Source organism: Amborella trichopoda, chromosome 9 (assembly GCF_054954075.1).
Source record: "Amborella trichopoda isolate Santa Cruz 75 chromosome 9, AtrichopodaSantaCruz75HAP2 v2.0, whole genome shotgun sequence".
Lineage (NCBI taxonomy): Eukaryota > Viridiplantae > Streptophyta > Magnoliopsida > Amborellales > Amborellaceae > Amborella > Amborella trichopoda.
The window spans coordinates 31185970-31201773 of NC_142344.1; the positions used below are offsets into that span (position 1 = coordinate 31185970).

Below are 15804 nucleotides of genomic sequence, written 5' to 3' on the forward strand. Positions count from 1 at the left end.
TTCGTCTCATTGGGCTGGCAAACAACCTTAGCTTAACGAACTGCTTCTTGCTTCAAAGACTTAAGTCTGCTTCGACCATGGTAGATCATCCATGGTTGGGAAGTTGAGGGTGCAGGGTCTAATTCATTGATGGAAAGTTCATGCCTTGTGAGATCTTCTTGCCCTGATGAGGGAATGATTTGAGGATCAATTATGAGAAAATTGTAGAATTAATGATACTCCCGCATCTTCTTTGCGAATATGTCAAGGAAAGTTGTGCATTCTGACAAGTAATGACCTCTTATCTGATGGTATGGACACCAACAATCTTCAGTCCCCCTAACAAGGCGAAAGGGTTGCCTTGCCTATTTTGGTGTGATTATTCCTTTCTGAAGCATTATAATGAAGAAGGTGTAGAGAATTCTAAGCACTACATCCTCCTTCTGGATGGTTACATGGGAGGCCTCAGCTGCCTCGAAGGCCTTCTTTAGGTCTTCGAGCTTTATCTAACCCTTCTGAATCAGGGCCTCAATGATGTCCTTCAGTGTGTAGCAGTCATCTGTAGGATGATTAATCCTTCGATGGTAAGCACAACAATTCGCCTGATCGTCGAGGCCAGATTGCTCAGGGAACTTGATTTCTGGAAGCTGGATCATATTCTAATTCAATAGTGACTGGAACAACACAGGGACCCATTCCTTCTCGAAGGGCTAAAACTTATTTCTATGCCAGGATAGATAATCCTTCTGATCAAAGTTGGCTGGTGGAGGTACCCTATTGTATGATGGTTGTTTCTTGCCAGCTTAGGGTGTTATTGTTCCTGCGGTTACCCCTTTAGAGAGGCCCAAGGTTTGGGGGGAAGCCTTCTTTGAATCATTGACGGCTGCACTGATCACTTCTTTCTATTGGCTAGCTCGTGTGTTATTCCGAGAGCTACCATTGCCCCGTTATTTGCTGAACTTGTAGATGGCTGTCGTGTCAAACCATGATGGCGTGACAAACTTTCTATGCAAACTAATTTGGAGATCAACCCTGACGTGGAGGTCGGATTGTAGGCCTCGACATGTTGAGCGATCTCAGGTTGCATATTTTGCACGCAAGTTTGGACTGCTTCCTTCTCATGCAAAGGATTAGGATGGCGAGAAGCCAAGTTTCTCCATCTTGATATGAACTGATCTATAGGCTCATCGGGGTCTTGAGTCAGGGTGAGAAGCTTGATGGTTTGAACCTCTCTTTCCACCTCATAGAAGCGTTGATAGAACAGTTTCTCCATCTCCTCCCATGTATGCACCGAGTTTGGAGGAAGTCAGGCATACCATTGAAATGTCGGGCCATCCTCGACCAACTAACGGAGAAGAAGTCTTCCGTAAGCTGTTGTTTTCTGACATGCTGCCTGGAAGTGGGTGATATGCTAGTTTGGGGAGGTGGTTCCACTGAATAGAGGAAACTTCCCTTTCTTATAGTCTGAGGGGAATGGGACTTGATCAATATTGGAGGGGTATGGTTTTTTATAAGCCGTCACCCCCGGTATGCCTATAATTTGCCTATTCTTTAGGCCATGGGTGACCATAGTGTCAACATCAGATTGAGAGACCAGATGGGGGACATAATTGTTCTGTGAGGTAGATGGAGGAAGCTGCCATAGAGGTATACCATCAAAGTGATGGGAATTGACCTCATGACTAGCCGACTGGCATGCAGCGTCAATACGGTCTATCTTCTCTATCATTGCGAGCACCATATCCTTAAACTTGTTCATGCGATCCTCCTGCACATCACCGGGTTACAACCATTACGCTGACCGTTTCTCTAGGGAGGTCAATGTTAGTGGCAGCTGAAGGCTTGTGAGTTTATCGGGTCGTACATGCTAGGTCAGTTAGTAAGGGGTCAGCATGCCCTGATTAAACCCGACTTTTGTACGTAGATCACGTTTAGACTGGTTCTTGACGGTCTTGAGACTGTGGCTGGGTAGCCAGTTCACGACGGTCTTGGGACCGTGGTTGTTGAGTGGCTGGGTCTTCTTCTGCGATAGTAACCATAGCACAGGGATCTCTCTAGCTTTTCTCCCTGCTCTTACATTGTCACAGAACATGCCACATATCAAAATGCTCGTTTCGATGAGACGAACACATTCTAACATGTTTGAGCGCGATCCAATCTCGGACGAGAGAGATATGGGGACCATAAGTTCACTATTCGTGACTATGCTTTAATGGAGTTTTGTTGCAGGGTGGCCACACAGGAATAGTGTGCAGCTCCTCCTATTTTACTATTTCTTTATGGCTCCCCTATTTTAGTGTTTTGCCCATAACTTCTTCCTGGAGTGTTTGGTTAAGCTGAAATTTGACCCCTGTGGGTTTATAACCGTGCCGGATCCAATGCCGGTGGTCGGCATATAGGGGTCCATTTCAGGGTGCTTGAGGCTAATTTATTCAAATTCTTTCTCAGTCTGTACTACCCTAGACATGTCAGAATGCGACAAAACTTGACAAGAGAATTTTAGGAGTCCTTATGAAAATCTTGACATGTTTTGGGGTCATTCTGAGACTGTAAAAAATTCCATTATTTGTCAGGCTTTATTGACCAGCTTCTCTTTTTTTTATTCTGCATCGGGGACCTATGATGCTGAAAAATGTCTTCAAATAGACATGTCATAATCTTGAGGAGAGTTTGTATCCAAACCGTGCTAGCAGACAGTCGGAGGGCTTCGTAGCTGTTCTAAGAGGGTGAAACCGCTCGGGCGTGTCCTCAAACCCCAAACGATGAGGTAAGTGCCTAAACGCACCCGCATTATAAAAACTCTATCTTTGTTGGTTCCTGTCTGCGCTTACGAGAGAACGTGTGCACACTGACTGACGTGCAATGCATGTGAACCCTCCGCGGTTGTTTGAGAGAGGATTTTTCTCATCGTACGTGCGAAAAAAAATCAGGCCCCGACCATAGGGTTGGGAACCAGCCTAATGCTATGTTGAGCGGCCCTAAGTGGAGCTTAGTCAGCCCTATGGTTGCTGTGGAGATTAGAGGATCTTATTGCACTACCCCTAGTGGAATGCTCTCTACTGGGTAGATGACGTGCTATTGGTACAGGAGGATCACCTATGCTTAAATCACCGACTTGACCACCACTGAAAGCATATACCCTATCTTGAGTTCGGCATCGAAACAGGGGCAGCACTCAAACTTGCTAGAGAACCGCACTCGGTCTAATCCCTCCATTCTTTAGGGTTCTTTGGGTGGTACAACCGGATGATCCCTAGTGCCGGACCGGCGACTTAGTTGGTCTCCTGACTGACGACTAGGTGACCTAACTATGGATCCAGGTTGAGGCTGAGCTCCATAGTCTCATGGGATAACTGCGCTATCTCGATGGATGGTCGGTCGATGTACCCGACCTTCGGTATGAGTTGGTCGTTGATTCGATGTCCGACTCTCCTGCCACCATACTTGGGTCGTAGTGCATCTCGCTACTTAGGCACGCAGTTTAAGCAAAAAGACATGGGTACCTCTAAACCGTTAGCAGGTAAGGCCAGGCTTAGAGCTACTATCTAGGGTAAAACCTATTGTTAGAAATGAGGTAAGGTAACAAGGTTCACCCACCTTTGGTCCAAGCCACTCCTATAAGTGACCATGGGTCCAAAGTAATGTGGGGTGTTCTTAGAGGCTGAGTTTTGGGAGAGGCTATTCCCGTTGAGGGCCCACGATCTCTATTACTCTTCCTCTAGAAACTAGTGCCTACTCCAAAAACATGAAGGCTGGATGTAGGTTTTTTTAAAACTATATTTGAGAAAGTTTGACCTTTGTGCGCTTGAGTGCAATAGCATAAGTATGACAAAAAGCAAGCATGCGTGTGAAAGAGTGTGTCAAACAATCAACATAGTGCTCAGGCAAAAATGAACATGACGCGAGGTGCGCTTCGATATGGCGAAATCAATTAAGGCGTAATGAAAGTGGAGTGCTAGGCGCTCTGACAATGACTGAGCGTCGAGCACCTCGATGCTAAGCCATGTGCGCTTCGGGTTAAGAGGTCCAAAGTGCAGTTCAAACGGAGAGAATGACTTATGTCGACTCGAGTGCGCTTAGAGTCGGGTATGACCCTAATCAGGGTGCAAGATAAGGGTGAGGGAAGGGGATCCCTCATAAACAAAGGTGTCGGGGAGACACGAAAGAGAAGAAAAGCGATAAAAGTACACTACCAACAAAGAAAGGACTGTCCGGGGCAACAGAATCTCGGTGACAATATCAATGGTGCCCAAACTCTGTGGTCTCGTAAATTTGCACCATCAATCCCAAACTTTCTCACTTTGTAATAGGGCAAATAGAAATAGGAAGAAGGGGGCCTGGAGGGTCTAATTATTCGGACCGCTTTCGGTTTGAAGCACAGCTTGAAGGAGTTTGTAGTTGTAGTTTTGAAAAAAAGGGCTTGGTAGGATGGGGGTTGCTCAAGTGGACCCACTTGGGGTTTTTCTCACAAGCTCAAACTTGTGATCATGACTAAAGGAATTTGGGCATAACCTAGGCTCAAAATATTTGGAAGTCCGACCCTTTTGGATGAGGTATAAGGGGCATTTATAGGTCAAATGGACCCATGACAGCCTGTATGCCAATTTTGTACAGTTTTGGGGCCATCAGAACTTTGACGCAGCTTGGATTAGCATTGACGCTAGCTGAAATGATGCCATGTCATTAATATTGCCATAATGACGGTTAGTAAAAATTAATTGCTTATTAATGCAGAACTGTATGATCTTTCAGATTCCGACACCATTGGCAATGGTGCCGTCAACATTTAGACTGACACCCAGCATTGTTCAGGACACGTGGCGTGCTCTGATTGTTATGATTTTTTCGATCACAATTTGAAGCTTTCGACTAGCGCCAGCGACATTTGGAATGTCACCAAAAACTAGTTTCCCAACCGCCTTAGTTGTACTTGCTCCTGACCATCATCCAATAGAAAATTGACAACCTCACTCTGTACGGATAGTTGGCATGTCAGTACAGGCCTGTCAAGGCGACAGGTATGGACTAGCATGTCAGCCCGTCACATCAGGCACTTCGGTCAGGCTGTGTCCCTGCTGGTGAAGGTCTCGGGGCATAATGCTATTGGAAATGGAGTTGACGGCATTGGCTCTGCCTTCAGTGTTCTTGATCATCTTTTAGAGCTCATCCTTGGACCTTGAGTCTAGCACTATTTGGATTGAGTCTGGCGATATTTGGATTGGAGATGGCACCAGTCTGAGGCAATTTGGAATGGAGCCAGATTTCTGTCTTTCCCAACTGCCCGTTTTGTGATTGTGGTACCTTCGGTATTCCTCCATCGGACTTTTCGTAGGGTTGTGGTGCCTGTTGATGTAACATCAAAGCCTTTCCTTCAGAATGCTTCATGGTCAGACCGCTTTGGGTCTATCTCTCCTCGTTTTGTCTCTTGACGCCCTTCATCCCATATGACCAATAAGGATTTGGTGGGGCCTAGGATTACGGAGAATGGGTGCTAGTGGGGTGAATGGTTTAAAATACCCGGGTAATCTGCCTAGGACATTTCAACCTATCAACAACCTTTCCAGTCAAGATGGGGTGTCTGTATATGTTCCTTCCTTAGAAACGAGTATACAGGTTTTAAGGCCAAAATCAAATGTATTCGTCTCATATTTTTATAACGGAGGATTAAACCTCTAGAATTGTTCAGTTCCTAGTATATAAATAAAAAACCTGTGTTTTTGACCTGGAATGCACCGACGAATTTAGCCCCAGATGTGATGTCCTCTGGTTTCTGTTTGGAGTCTAATGTTTGTTTAAACATTTTAAAAACATCTAAAGCATCACTCTTTTTGGAGTATCCAATGATCAAATATTTTCTAGATTAAACAAATAAAGTCAAAGGAGGAGCTAGACATATAAAATAAGGTCTAATCTAAACAGATAAGGAAAAATCTTAAATTTATCTTTTTTTTCTTTTTGACTTTTCTATTTAACAACCAAAGTTGCTTTTAAAGAGATAAATATCATTTTAAAAGGATGAAGATGCTTTTAAAATGATGATAATGATGCTTTAAAAAGATGATAAAAATTCTTTTAAAAGAAGATAAAGTCAAGAAAACCCTAAACTTATGCAGATAAGATTTTTTCAAAAATGAAACAAGGAATAAGACAGTACAAAAACTTTCTGAAAGTGGGGACTAACAAGGAGACGGGCTATCAAAATTGTTTTCAGGTAGTACGTATAGTGCGACACAGCATGTGTCATGCTGCATGACATAGGGAGCCTTGTGTAACAGTTGTGTGACACATGGCTTGTCATGCTACACGACACGCTTTGTGTTGTGTGGCACAATCAGCCTCAGATCGCAATTGTTTTCGAAATTTTCCACCTTCTAGATTTTCTGTTTTTCTAAAAAAACAACTACTGTAAAATTTCATGATGTGTTTTAAGAAAAAAATACACAGATTTGAAGCTCGAGGGCCCCAGGATGGGGCCAAATTGTTTACACTTGGATTTGTGATGATCTCAGAGAAAGATTAACTGAAATCTTTATAAAACGAGTTAATTTCCATGAAAAAGTAAAGAGAGAGGGTTCGCTTAACTTATGGGCTTAGTATATCACAACTCCAATACATACCTGATTCTTTTCTAAGTCCACTAACATCGCCAGCTTCATGATCTATGTGTATAGCCTTAAAATACATCTAAATTTTATTAATCTAATTAATAGTAGAAATTTGCAGAGAAAGCAAACTAAATTAGTGAAAAATTAAATTAAATTAAATAGGAAAAATAGATACTTACCTTAGAGACCCGAAACCTAGAGTTTCGAGCTTGGATCTGGCCGCCCTTCTGACGGTACCATCTTCATTTGGATGCCTCTTGCTTTTTGGAATTGATAGATTTAAGGTTCTTTCACCAAGATCTATGATTCATACGGCTAGGAGAAGGGCTACGATTTTTTTTAGGTTTGGTCTACCTAGGCTTTCCTAAGGTTAAGAGGAGGTTTTCCTTGGTTTTCTAAGGTTTGTAGTATTTCCTATTATCAAATCCAAATTTTTGGAATTTTTGGGATTTTTTCTTATTTTTCTTAATTTTATAGGAATTTTCAAAGGTATAATGATTTTTCCTAATTTTGTATTTCCTAGGGTTTTCAATCTATTTTCTATGGATTTTCTAAGGTTTTTAGTGTATTTTGATTGGAGTAATTAAAGGTTGATGTAGGATCAAGTTGGAGGTTAGACCAGTTCGATCCAAGGACTCCGATTGAGTTAAAATAGTCAAATTTATGGAATTTTTACCGACTCTGATCATTTAAAAACCAAGTCAAATACTTTTTCAAAACTGACCCGCCGCTTGGTCCTATCAGGTTGTGTGAGGCACGACGCCTGGCCAGCCTGATGCACTGTGTGGTTCTTATGTACCACATAGGGGTATTTTGGTCTGTTTTCCCTTGTCTCTCGAGGCTTCGAACTTTGTCTCTGGGGGTCCGATTTGTGGGAATCTTCAACCATTGGAAAGCTCTCAAGGTCTACTTTGATTTGGGATAGGTTTCAAATGGTTTTGGAAATAATTAACTGGGTTTTGATGTACTATAGTCTACTAGGGTTTGTGTGGTCTTTTGGACTTCGAATCAAGATTTTTAAAAATTCTCTAAGCCAGAATTTCGAGGGGGGTGTCTACAACAATTTATATTTTCAAAGAAATTTCACCTTGTGGGCGTAGCTTTTTAAATAACACTATTGGAAAACACTAGAAATGTAAATTTACTAAATTGGATGTGATTTTTAATATGAATTCTTTTTATTAGATACTCAAGGACTCACTAGAAATGTAAATTTACTAAATTGGATGTGATTTTTAATATGAATTATTTTTATTAGATACTCAAGGACTCAATTATCTTTTTCTATAAAGATGTCAGTCATTTTGCAAATGTTCTAAAGTAATAATATATGTTGCTTTTTCCACATTACATGGTGTTTTGGTTTGAGATATTTGTATAACATGATCTGGTGGAGCGCCTTATACAATGACTCTATCCAAATCGATAAGTATGTTGAGTTCTGATATTTAGAAATCCATTTTTTAATCACATAAAATCCATTTTTAATCACATATGAATGATTTTGATTAAAAAAATTAAATTTTCTATTTTCTAAAAGTTCTATAAATGTTTTTCAGTTAGAATACACCGTCATAGATACCTTAACACGTGCGAAATGACAGTGTAAAGTATCACAACCGTATTTCGACAAATAAGGGTGCAATATCATACAAACGACACCCTTTATTATAATGTATTTTTTAATTTATCAAGTACCGAATTAGAAAATTTTAGAAGAATTATTAAAATGAAATTAGTAGTCTTGGTTTATTGGAATTTGCATGAAATAAGTACTCTTGTGACCTGCAAATCAAAACCAATGGCATTTTGAGAAGAAGAAAAAAACAAGACAGGATAGGATGAGATCTTTGCATAATATTAGAAAATCTTAAAGACATTTTTTGAATTATGTTAAAATACAAAGATAATATTAATATTAATTTCCTAGGATTTTATATAAGTTAGTTCATTACACATTTTAATTTATATATAATGGTAAACTACTTTTTTTTATTAATAAAATATTTAAGAAGTTGGCATTTCAAAGTTGTTAATATTTTAATTATGATTTTATAAAAATATAACTTTTTATATGATAGTTTTTTTCTTTAAATAAAATATTGATGCATTCATTTAAGGAAAAAGTTTGTATAAGGTTGCAACCTTATACTGTTGAGAAAAGGTGCATCTCAAAAATCCTACAGTGGAGAGTGTTTCTACATAGGAGAATCCTCCAACTAATCATCTCGACCTTGAGACGAATGGACATGAAGAAAAAAAAGAATTCTAAGGTAAAAAAATAGTACATCTTGTAAAAAGTCGTATGGACCGTATATTTTAAAGATTTTTAAATGCTTATTAATATGCTCGATCTATACTATTTTTTAAATTTTAAATTTTCTATCTGGAGATAAAAAGAGAATTTGAAGCCATCATAAAATTTTCGATGCCAAAACTTCTCTAAGTAATCTTATAGGTCCACGTGACTTCAACGGTATAACGAGGCAACCTTATACAAACCTCACCCTTTATTTAAACTTCGTTGTCCAACGAAAAATTTCTATTCGATAAAGTGTTTATTTGAAATAATTAAAAATTAAAGTTAATGAAATATTTTACTAATAATATAAAATAATTTTATAGGTTCACAGGCAACAAAACAAAAAAGCATTCTCGTGGGATGACATGACGTTGTCCCTATTGAATGTTTGGAAGTTTATTTTGTAATGTGGTTTTTAGAGATCATGTTATATATTTATGCCTCGAGGAAAAATACTGGCTTAGTAATACTTTTAATCTAAAATTGACAAATTTCGGTTTAAAAAAAAAATTTTAATATAAAAAATAGGAATTTAACTTTTTAGTTAAATTTTAGACGATAGAACATATAGCCAACAGATTATAAAATACTCTTGTATGTTATACTTTTATTAATTATTATTCTTCACCTATTTACATTACCCCCTTGAGAAAATGACAATTTTTTGATCGCCACCACGAACCTTTGAAGAGCGTCGGTTCAATTTATGGTTTAGCCTCCATCCGAAGTTAGTCGTTTTTATTCTTCATGTTAACCTAACTCCGAACCTGAGATGAAATTTTTGAATGCCACCTAGTAGAGATCTACTCATATTTCATATGTGAATAAATATTTTATGCGGATTGGACCGCTATTGTAGGTCCAAAGGTATAAAGCATCCATATTAAAGATGGATGCAAATAGGTGGTCTTTCTAAAAACAATTGTAATTTATGGTCTATATGTTTTTTTAATATAATTATTATTTTTAGTTTTCAAAATTTATTTATTTTTTTATATTCATGATCTCCATATTAAAGATTATATATTCTTTAAAAAAGAATTGTTTCATGCGGGCTAGACCGCATTGGTACAATATGCGGTCTAGAGGTATAAAGCATCCATATTAAAGATGGATACAAATAGGTAGTCTTTCTAAAAACAATTGTAACTGACGATCCAAATATTTTTTTAATATAATTATTATTTCTAGTTTTAAAATTTATTTATTTTTTCATATTCTTGATCACCATGTTAAAGATTATATATTCTCTAAAGAACAATTGTTTCATGAGGGTTGTACCGCAGTTGTAAATTATGCAATCTAGAGCTATAAAGCATCCATCTTTAGGTGGTCTTTCTACAAACAATTGTAACTGACATTCTAAATATTTTGTTAATATAATTATTATTTCTAATTTTCAAAATTTATTTATTTTCTCATATTCAAGATCTCCATGTTAAAGATTATATATTCTCTAAAACTTAGGATCAAATTATATTTAAAAAATATATTCATTGCTCACATTTCTACAATATGCGGAAAGACTGTATGCTATCACAGTCCTCTAAAAATTAAGATCAAATTATATATATAAAAAAAAGTTTATGTAGAGCTGAGGGTCTAAACAATCAAAATAGAACCACCGTAAAAATTTCTCTAGAAGTTGTTTTCAGGTTCAAATATTCTTAAATTGATCATCTCGACATCAAGATGCATAGATATGAGAAAAAATTGGATTTCGACTTTTGGAAATAGTGCATGTTGTAATGTATTTTTGGACCATCAATTTCTAAGATTTTCAAGTTTTCATAGATCTACTCATCTACAATATTTTTTTAACCTTTAAAATTTATAATTAAAAACAAAAATATATTTTAAAGCTATCATAAAGATTTTCAGTATTAAAATCATATTTCTCAATATTATTTGAGGGTGCTCCACATTGATCGGTCAGGGCATCGCTGTGAACAAACCGCACCCTATAGGTATATTTATTGCCAAGCCCGCAATTTTACATGTGCGGGCTTGGCCGCATGCTGACCGCATCCTTTGTATATAGAAAGATTCCATTCGTGGGTTGCTTACGGGTCCGCATTACTCGAAGGTACCGCCGCTGAGCATGCTCATGAATAAAAAATGGCAAATTAAAAGAGTGCACAAGGAAAAAGCTGCAAAAGGAGAAGGAAAAGGCCTCACAAAAAACATATCAATGCCGTGAACTTTCGTCGCCGCAACTTCAGCGTCCCAAAGACGCACTGCCGTCAGTGAACGTGGCAGATGCTTATTGGACCCATGTTGGTGCTATACGCGGCATCGAGCCTAAGCGTACGTTACGTCATCTCACGCAGCCATGTGGCGAATCCGGACCGTCAATTCAGGAAACCCCAGCGGCGAGATTGGAAATATCGGGTACGGATTGCTGAGATCGTGCGAAGCAGGACTGCACACGTGGCGCAACATACTCCATTGATTCCGGAATTTAAAATAGGTTTCATTTTCGTTAATAAGAACTATCTTAAAGGACAAGTATATAACAAAAGAGGCCGGCGATTTGGAGGAGAGCACAAGCCGCATAATAGATAAGCGGAGACCCGGCCGAAATTAGCCGGGAAATCTTCCTTTTCCGGCATTATTAGCCGGGGAATCGTATTTTCCGGTCGATTGAGCCGTGAATCCGTCGGATCTTTGTTCCTTCTGTTTTCCAGCTGAAGAGGCCTGAAAATTACAGGAGATTGATCTCTGTTTTTTCCCGTTGAAAATAAGACAGAATATAGCCGCTTTAGTCCCTGAGGTCTGTTTTCCTGTGAAGTTGACCGGAAGCTGACTGGATTTGGGATCTAAGCTGTGCGTTGCCATATTTGTGCTGTTCTTTTCCTCTGAATAAGAGAGGATAGTGAAAGATGAAGCGATCGGGGGTTTTGGTGGCTTCTGCCGTCGCTGCTTCTGCAACTGCTTTGACAGCTTGTGGTGAAAGCAAGATCCGGGTTTCTGCAATACCCAATGAGGTATGCTACGATTGTTTCTGTCGTTTTTTGTTTTCTTATGAATTTTACATGGTCTGTATTGCAAAGAAACAGGGAAAATATTATTTATTCTTTTACCTCAAAATCGTGGTCTCTGTCGTGGAGTTTCCATTAAATCTTTTATTTTAATGAAAATCGTGTCCTTTTTATTCCGAGACTCCGTATATGTTCTCCTTTTTTTTTATTTGAGAGCAAAAATATGAAGTTTTTAAGAGAATCTCTTGATTACCTTTCCTCGTTAGCCTGGTCTTTTTTCAATCGATCTTTTGTTTTTAATGGATTCCTGGTGCTTATTCTGGGATTTTTTTTTTTCAATTGATTTGATGGTGATTTAGCGGATCCCAATAATTGGGATAAGGGTTGCATGATGATTTCGTTGTGATTCGTAACACTTTAAGATTATTTGTTAAATTTGTGTTATTGTATGGAAATTCCGATTTCTAATGTTTATGGCTTTATGAGCATCTACGCTTTCTTTGTATATTTATCTTTCTGTGCCTTTTTTTATTGGCAAAAAAATACTTCTTCAAGGAATTTTCTTTGCTTCTTGGATCTTTATTTTGGATCTGGCCTCATTGGCTCTAATTTTTCTTATTAACTCCATTGCTTCATATGATTTTGCGCTGGCCTCTGTTTATTTGCAAATTTGATTCAAGTGTGTCTGATTTGATTTGTGCTCTTAAAGTAACTGTCCCTGATCTTACAGGAAGATTCTTCGAGCCATGGTCCTGTCGTAACTGATCCGAAGGGCAAAGGCAATGAGAAATTTGAGCCAAGGTTCGATGGCTTGAGATTCATAGAGACTTTGGTCACGGCTCACAGATAACAAAACAAAGAGCTCTTATGAGTCCCTCTCTACCCGTTTCTCTCTAATGATTTAGCGTGGATGTGCATACCTTCTAGGTGAGCGAGAGCCCCTCTGGCGTTTAATTTTGGTAGCTTTCTTCTGTCTCCCGCTTTCTTTTACAGTGAGCGTTAGGGTTTCACTATGGGATTTTGGTTTCGTGACCGTGTTTCTTGTAGGGTTGAAGTTTGAAATTGTCTTTGAAAGATTGGAATGTGGTAATGAAAGATCTTTCTGAAACATTGAAAGTTTTGAACGAATGTTGCGTCAGGTTTATTAATGGAAATGGATAGCGAATTTGGAAATTGCCTCTGTGATTTTCGCTCAAACTAAACATGGGCGACAATGGAAGTGGATCCCACTTGTATACAATGGGGCCATATGTGTCTGATACATGGAGGTTTTAATTACTTACAACCACTGGTTTAAAAAACGTGTCGGTGACCAGGATCGGGTATCCAAAAAATCGATCTGGATTTGTGAATAGGCGATCCGGATCGGGAGTCGAGTTGAACGGTTCGGATTAAGCCTTAAAAAGATCCAAAAAAATTAATAAAATTGATTATAAATGTTGTTTTTTAGAAATCCAATAAGAAATGGGGGTATTACATTATTAACTTTTATTGTTTTCATCAATTTATGAATATTGAGATGTTCTTTCCCCTGTATGAACTTACGTTGACCATTAAATTTACATCACACAACAGAAATTATAGAATTATCATGGATTGTATATAATCATATATGGACTACAATAAAGAGTTGACTAAATTGATGAAAAATTGGCTACTAAAATCTCGAATTGGCGGAAAATCCTAATCCGCTAAAAAAATTCAAATTATTACAATCTAACTAACTATAATATTATATACCAAGAATATTTTATAATTATTTTATTTTATAAATAATAACAAATTCAAAATATTTTATAATATGATCTAATTTAAAATGTATTATTGACAACCGTCAGAAAAAATAGTACACTACATTATTTGTAATACAAAAATTAATAAATAAAATAAAAGATTTGGTTATCAATGTAGAAATTATTAAAATGCGTATCAATTTTCTTTGATTTTTTAGGTTTCTAGAATAAATTAGTGGAAGAGATTGTTAGTAGAAAGAGAGAGATTTCAAATGGCTTCATTGTATGAATCTTATATGTAAATTAATATTACTAAATTTATGTTAAAGACCATCATGTTATAAAAATAAAAAATATAATTAGTCCATTTATTTTTCGGTTGTATTAAGAAATACTTTCTATTTTTTTGACAAGAAATACTTATTGTGTCATCTTTTAATTTTTTTTACAAGAAAAATATGATACTTGTTAATTATCTTTTTTTTTTTTTTTTTTTTTGACAAAAGATGTATTACATTTTTTTTTGCTTGTTGCATTACTCTTTATTTTTTTTACAAGAAAAATAAAAAAATGATGTTGCCAAAGTACATTTTATTTTTTTACAAGAAATACTTGTTATAGTACCTTGTATTTTTTTTACAAGAAAAATAAAAAAATGTTATATTATCTTTTTTATTTTTATCTTGAGAAGTTTTTTACTTTTAATTTTTTTTATTTTTTTACCGTATTATTTTTTGTCTTTGTTTATTTTTTTGACAACAAAAATAAACGAGGATATACGTTAAGGTTCGAACTCTAGATGTCCACCAAAAAATCGGAGTCGTCAACCAACATTGCCACGTCGCTTGATGTGATTTTATTAACTTCTATAATAAAGTATATTCAATCGTTTTGTTTTAATGATATTTTGTTGGAATTATTATGCATCGAAGGATGAGTGTTGTTTTGTTATCTATAGATTTCTCTATAATAGATATTGCACTGCGGGTGTAGAAAAACGAGGACGTAGACATGGAGGATTTTTAGGTGTTATGTGTTGCTCCTGTGAGATGGCCATATGTAAACTCAAAAATTACTAGAATGCTCAAGTTTTTTCGGTGAGACTCGCGATTTACTATTGAGAATCGACCGGTTCTCTATGGATACAGGCAATTTGCAGTTTTTTCTAGAACCGGCTTGGTAGCATACGATTTTCGAGTTGAATTGGGCGAGTTTGGTTCGACTCGACGAGTTTTTAAACCTTGCTTACAACCATTATGTCAATTTTAATAGCTTAGTTGTATCAGAAGTTCGAGAAAATGTATTGTTTAAAAAAAAATCGAATAAATGTATTGGTTAGTCAAAATTAATTGTGATTACTTTGTATTAATTTTGAAATTCATTTTTGCATCATTAGCTTATCCCTGCTATTTGGGTTGGGGTCGGTTATTTCAATTGAGAAATGAAAATTGGGTACTATTTAATTTGGGTAAAAAGTACTTTAAAATGGCCCAAATTGGTATTTTTTGTAGCCAATACGGCAAAACGGCCCTTGAATATGTCATTCCATTCTAGGATGTATATATTGTGTGGTTTTGATATTGGGCGATAATTAAAAAGTTCAGTTGTGTTTTTACAATTTGCAACTTTCATGACCTCCACGTGGTTTTTTGGCGATATCTACCTATTTGAGAGGAATTTTTTTGATGGGGTTGGATTCTATGGGTTTTGGCCTCAACACTCTTTTTGCTTATATGCAATAATGTACCTTCAATTAACAAGAAGGGACGAATTTGAGGCCGATTTATGAAGTTGGAACATTTGTTTGCTAACCAAAATTTAGGGAATAAGGCCTATCTTTTTTAAAAGTCATAGTGTAGAAAGTTGATTTTTCGCCCATGTACTCCATCCAAAAATGGATTATCAGTAGCCTAAACCCCGTTGTTTTCAAAGGTTGATAAGGTAGGGGTGATGAGTGTTCTAGCAAGAGAAAGTAGAAGCGTAGACAATTATACTGAGAGAAAGCCTCCTAAATAGAAAAAACCTTACCTTTATTTGACAATGGTACTTATACTTTATTAATCAACCAAGGTTTCAACGGCTGCAGTAAGGAAAAACATCCGAATTAACTACCTGATGCAAAATACCACTTGTTTTGCCGAGCAGTCACTTCTAGCTTTGTCAAGTCAAGCCAATGTCATTAGCTTCTCTATATATTTTGTCAA

The 15804-nt window shown here is 37.0% G+C and overlaps 1 protein-coding gene across 1 annotated transcript; it reads left to right on the top strand.

Moving 5' to 3' along the window:
* Positions 1–11453: 11453 nt before the first annotated feature.
* On the top strand, positions 11454–13040 carry LOC148780485 (uncharacterized). Its single transcript, XM_088848206.1, has 2 exons — positions 11454–11873; positions 12598–13040. The coding sequence occupies exons 1-2, from the start codon at positions 11769–11771 to the stop codon at positions 12715–12717; spliced, it is 225 nt and encodes a 74-aa protein (XP_088704332.1). The 5' UTR covers positions 11454–11768; the 3' UTR covers positions 12718–13040.
* Positions 13041–15804: the final 2764 nt, after the last annotated feature.